Raw genomic sequence first — 6,348 nt, 5'->3', positions numbered from 1 at the left:
CGCATGAATTAACGTTTCTGCATTTGACATTGAGAGTATAGGTTGCAATTTAGATATATTTTTGAGATGGAAAAATGCAGTTTTACAAATGCTAGAAACGTGGCTTTCAAAGGAAAGATTGCTATCAAATAGCACACCTAAATTCCTAACTGATGACGAAGAATTGACAGAGCAGCCATCAAGTGTAAGACGGTGTTCTAGGTTATTACATGTGGAGGTTTTAGGTCCGATAATTAACACACCTGTTTTTTCAGAATTTAGCAGTAAGAAATTACTCGACATCCAGTTTTTTATATCAACTATGCGTTCCGTTAGTTTTTCAAATTTGTGTGTTTTGCCGGGCCGCGAAGAAATATAGAGCTGAGTGTCATCAGCATAACAGTGAAAGCTAACACCGTGTATCCTGATGATATCTCCCAAGGGTAGCATGTAAAGTGTGAAAAGCAATGGTCCTAGTACTGAGCCTTGAGGTACTCCATACTGCACTTGTGATCGATATGACACCTCTTCATTCACTGCTACGAATTGATGGCGGTCAGATAAGTTTGATTTGAACCATGCTAATGCACTTCCACTAATGCCAACAGAGTTTTCTAGTCTATTCAAAAGAATGTTGTGGTCGATAGTGTCGAACGCAGTGCTAAGATCCAGTAGTACTAATAGAGAGATACAACCATGATCCGATGATAAGAGCAGCTCTAATGAGAGCAGTCTCAGTACTATGATACGGTCTAAATTAGGCCTGTCGCAATAATCAATATATAGACTTATCGCGCAATATATGTACATGACCTCAATAATTTTTGGTGACGCAATATATTGCCCATTATATTTACCCATTATATTAAATGAATGTCACCATGTTTTGTACATTCCACTTCTGCCTGTGTCTTTTGCAGCTTCTCGTACATAACGTGGTGTAGTCATGAGATGCTAGTTCAAATAAAAAAAAAAAATGCTTCTACAAAAAAGTTTCATCTGCAGATATGGTCTTTTTTAGGGATCTGTGACTTGGTGCATACGGACATCTGACTGCTAAGTAGTGATTGTGTTTCTCAGCAATAGTGTGCATGGTCATACTTCCTGGTTCTAGTAAGAACTCTAGCTGCTGCGTTTTGGACCAGCTGGAGTTTGTTTATTAAGCGTACAGAACATTCACCCAATAAAGCATTACAATAATCTAACCTTGAGGTCATGAACGCATGGATTAACATTTCTGCATTTGACATTGAGAGTATAGGTTGCAATTTAGATATATTTTTGAGATGGAAAAATGCAGTTTTACAAATGCTAGAAACGTGGCTTTCAAAGGAAAGATTGCTATCAAATAGCACACCTAAATTCCTAACTGATGACGAAGAATTGACAGAGCAGCCATCAAGTGTAAGACGGTGTTCTAGGTTATTACATGTGGAGGTTTTAGGTCCGATAATTAACACACCTGTTTTTTCAGAATTTAGCAGTAAGAAATTACTCGACATCCAGTTTTTTATATCAACTATGCGTTCCGTTAGTTTTTCAAATTTGTGTGTTTTGCCGGGCCGCGAAGAAATATAGAGCTGAGTGTCATCAGCAAGTCTATTCAAAAGAATGTTGTGGTCGATAGTGTCGAACGCAGTGCTAAGATCCAGTAGTACTAATAGAGAGATACAACCATGATCCGATGATAAGAGCAGCTCTAATGAGAGCAGTCTCAGTACTATGATACGGTCTAAATTAGGCCTGTCGCAATAATCAATATATAGACTTATCGCGCAATATATGTACATGACCTCAATAATTTTTGGTGACGCAATATATTGCCCATTATATTTACCCATTATATTAAATGAATGTCACCATGTTTTGTACATTCCACTTCTGCCTGTGTCTTTTGCAGCTTCTCGTACATAACGTGGTGTAGTCATGAGATGCTAGTTCAAATTAAAAAAAAAAATGCTTCTACAAAAAAGTTTCATCTGCAGATATGGTCTTTTTTAGGGATCTGTGAGGTATCTAATATTTTGATACATAATTGCCATGATCTAAATATTCTTAAAAATTAAATGTTTGTTGTCATTTGGAAGTGTGTAGACCTTGCATTATTATGCTGTTACATTATGATTATATATATTCAGTGGCATAAAATGGTCTTTAAAATTACAATAATATTGCTTATTGCAATTATGTCTGGGTAGGCTTGCCGCGATAGACTGTGTTGACGGTTAAGCTGCAACACCGGTTACGTCACTTGCTCCACCGCGGCACCGACCCCCATCGTCGTTTTGATTTTTAATAGTAATAAAAATCATTTAGTTCAGTAAAAGAACAGACACTACAATTAAACTGAACGCGGCTGCTTAATGCAGCGTGCCAAAGGACAGTCGCATCACACAGATCAGATTTCATTTCTCCAGTGAGGAGAGTGAGTCGAGCTCCCCCACGGTGATACCGGTATTACCGGTGTTGTCACATGTCGATTAACCGGTGGGAACATTTCCTCACCGTCACAACCCTATTTCTGGGGCAATATATCGCACAACAAAAAGTTATTGTGACAGGCCTAGTCTAAATCCTGATTTAACAAGTTTATAAAATTCTTCCTCTCCTATAGTAGAGAACGAGTGGAATTGTTTCTCAGGGGATCTACAGCGCACTATCTGATTGAATAAATACCTGGGGTTATGTTTGTTTTCCTCTAAAAGAGACGAAAAGTAATCGGATCTAGCAGTTTTAATGCTTTTCTGTAGGATAGGGTTCTTTCCCGCCATGCAACACGAAATACCTCTATTTTTGTTTTCCTCCAGCTACGCTCCATTTTCCGGGCTGCTCTCTTAGGGCGCGAATGTGCTCGTTATACCACGGTGCAAAACTGTTTTCCTTAGTCTTCCTTAAGCGTAAAGGAGCAACCGTATCTAAAATGCTAGAAAAGATCAATTCCATGTGACAGTATTAAATCTAGAGTATGATTTCGACAATGAGTAGGTCCTGAGACGTGTTGTCTAACCCCAATAGAGTTCAGAATGTCTATGAATGCTGATCCCAATGCATCTTTTTCATTATCAACATGGATATTGAAATCACCAACAAATAAAACTTTATCTGCAGCCAGCACTAACTCGGATATAAAATCAGCAAATTCTTTAATAAAGTCTGTATGGTGCCCTGGTGGCCTGTATACAGTAGTCAGTACAAACATCACAGGGGGTTAATCATTAACACTTGTTTCTCTGGATAATGTGATATGAAGCACCATTACTTCAAATGAGTTATACCTGAAGCCCGCCCTCTGAGAAATACTGAACATATTGTTATAAATTGAAGCAACACCTCCCCTTTTACCTTTTGGATGCGGCTCATGTTTATAACGGTAATCTTGTGGGGTAGACTCGTTTAAAATAATTTAATCATCTGGTTTTAGCCAGGTTTCTGTCAAACGGAGCACATCTAGGTTATGATCAGTGATCATATCATTTACAAAAAGCGCTTTCGTAGAAAGGGACCTGATATTCAACAAGTCAAGCTTTATAATTTGTCTCTCTGTATTATATACAATTTTTATTTGTTGAACATCAATTAAATTGTTACTCTTAAATTGGTTTGGACGTTTTTTGTATTTTCTAGTTCGGGGAACAGACACAGTCTCTATAGTGTGATATCTAGGTGAAAGAGTCTCTATGTGCTGAGAATTAACTGTTCTGTGACATGAGGCGGCTAGCAGACGGTCGGTTTAGCCAGTCTGTCTGCTTCCTGACCTGGGCCCCAGTTAGTCAAGTACAAACTCTAAGACTATGTGCCATATTTCTAGAGAGAAGAGCGGCACCACCCCAGGAGGAACCGAACAATGTACAGGACTCCCTGAGCTAGTCGCATCCAAAGCCGTATCTAGAGCCCTCACATTCTTACTGCCCTCAATTAAAGTTTGGATGCGTGTCTCTAATTCTGAAATCTTCTCTGTCAGCCTAACTATTTCCCTGCATTCATCACATGTGTATCCCTCGCCGCTGACAGAGAGAGCTAAACTATACATGTGGCAAGCGGTGCAAACAACAATAGCAGGAGAAGAAGCCAGTACTCATCGTGATTGATGAATGATTCTGACTTACCACTGATGAACCCGTGAAAAAAAAACGGAGAGAGAAAGAAAAGAAATGGAGCGAGAAAAAAAAAGAAGACCGCAAAAGACGCTAATGGAAACGCAAATGACAAGCTAACGAATGCTAACGCGCTGCACTCGCGGTTTTAGAATAAAAGCGAACGATCAAATTAATCAGATTAGTTTGATAGATACTATCAGAAATATGGTGGGAGTTAAGTTATATTTTATCACTTTAAACAACAGAGAGTGATAGTAAGATCAGAAAGATTAATCAGAAAGGCTAAGCTACAATTGCAAACCACTCAGCAGCACGGCAGACAGGAACCGTGTGTGTGCTGTTACTCGGGTTGCTATATCTTTAACTGATCGGACTTATGGTTTTTGTTAAACAGACCATCAAAACTATGCAAAGTCCCATAGACTTTCATTGAGGGGGTCAAAACTTTTGTACAATAAATAATATCTACAGTATTTAAGCTGTGTATCACTAGCAAAGCTTAATGACTGTCCCACGACAACATGCTAAATCATACTAGTAGCGTGTTAAATCATATTAACATTTTAAAACATGTTAGCAATATGCTAAATCATGCTAGCAACATATTAAAACATGTTAATAATGTGTTAAATCATGTTAGCAACATGATAAATCATGTTAGCAATGTTTAAAGCATGCTAGCAGTGTGTTAAATCATGCTAGCAACATGTTAAAACATAAACTGTTAAAGCATGTTAGAATCATGTTTGCAATGTGTTTGGACATGCTAAAACATTAGCAAAATGTTATAATATGCTAGCAACATGTTAAAATATGTTAGCAATGTTTTAAACATGCTAGCAGCAGGATAAAACATGTTAACTGTGTTAAATCATGCTAGAATCAATGTTAAAACATGTTAGCATTGTTAAATCATGCTAGCAACACTAAAACATACTAGCAATGTGTCAAAACATGGTAGGAAAGTGTAAAGAACATTGTAGCAGCATATTAATTTGTTAACAATGTGTTAAAACGTTAGCCACTTGCTTAAACATTTTAGCAGTGTGCAGCAACATGTTAGTAACATTTTATTGGCTTAGTTAAATCTTCAAACTTCAAGCTTTTCAAAGTCATTTCAAACTTTCAGACAAGGCTTTGTCAAGCCCAAGTTAACATTTGTTTACAAACTTTACTTATTTCGTTTATAATGCAGTTTATTTCCTGTGATGCAAAGCTGTATTTTCAGCATCATTACTCCAGTCTTCAGTGTCACGTGATCCTTCAGAAATCATTCTAAGATGCTGATTTGCTGCTCAAGAAACATTTCTGATTATTATCAATGTTAAAAACAGTTGTGCTGCTGAATATTTTTGTGGAAACTGTGATACATTTTGTTTTTCAGGGTTCTTTGATGAACAGAAAGTTCAAAAGAACAGCATTTATTTAAAATAGAAATCATTATAAATGTCTTTACTGTCACTTTTGATCAATTTCATGCAACCTTGCGGAATAAGAGTATTCATTTCGTACTCAAAAATAGTCCTACTGATCCCATGCTTTTGGACATTGATATAATCTGTTAAATAAATGTGTTTTGGGGTTTCAGGCGCAAACGATGGCCGCCATCTCTCTGGCGATGGAGCAGCAGATGCAGAAACTGCTGGTGGAGACGCAGCTGGACATGAACGAGTTCGACAACCTGCTCCAGCCCATCATAGACACCTGCACCAAAGACGCCATGTTGGTACGAGCTGGAAACCTGACTTGCTCACGCCCGCTCTGTCTGATGTGTCTCAGATTAGTCATTTTTTGGTTATTTCTCATTCTCAGGCTGGAAAGAACTGGATGTTCAGTAACGCTAAGACCCCGCCGCACTGCGAGCTGATGGCGTCGCATCTCAGAAACCGCATCACTGCGGACGAGGCACATTTCGAGCTCCGCCTGCATCTCATCTATCTGACCAATTGCGTCCTGCATCACTGGTGAGATGCAGAGATTTGATCTGAACTGTTATGTCACATTATAATGCATTTTAATACTTAAATCAGCTGTTCAGGGAGTGTTATTTTGGTATCATTATTATTCAATGATAGTATTAAAACATTAATATTTTGAATTAATTTTTATATTTTAAGCACTTTCTATTATTTTATATTTTGATGTGTATTTTTGTAATTTTTCTTAGCTTTTTTAATATATTTACATATATCTTAATATATTTATAAAAGTATTTATATAATATAGAAAATATGTATTTATAATGGTATATTTTTAATGTTAAAATATACAA

The 6,348-nt window shown here is 37.4% G+C and overlaps 1 protein-coding gene across 3 annotated transcripts in view; it reads left to right on the top strand.

Moving 5' to 3' along the window:
• Positions 1 to 6,348, top strand: part of LOC107753736 (calcium homeostasis endoplasmic reticulum protein-like) — a 39,693-nt gene that overhangs the window by 3,908 nt on the left and 29,437 nt on the right. For all 3 annotated transcript variants that reach the window (XM_016569951.1, XM_016569950.1, XM_016569949.1), the window contains exons 2-3: positions 5,665 to 5,802; positions 5,889 to 6,040. In XM_016569951.1, the coding sequence (XP_016425437.1) occupies positions 5,665 to 5,802; positions 5,889 to 6,040 (290 nt within the window). The remainder of the gene's footprint in view (positions 1 to 5,664; positions 5,803 to 5,888; positions 6,041 to 6,348) is intronic.

The sequence above is a fragment of the Sinocyclocheilus rhinocerous genome, unplaced genomic scaffold (assembly GCF_001515625.1).
Source record: "Sinocyclocheilus rhinocerous isolate Xijiao unplaced genomic scaffold, SAMN03320098_v1.1 scaffold202, whole genome shotgun sequence".
NCBI lineage: Eukaryota > Metazoa > Chordata > Actinopteri > Cypriniformes > Cyprinidae > Sinocyclocheilus > Sinocyclocheilus rhinocerous.
Note: the sequence above shows the minus strand (reverse complement) of the source record. Positions and strands in the feature narration are given on the sequence as shown.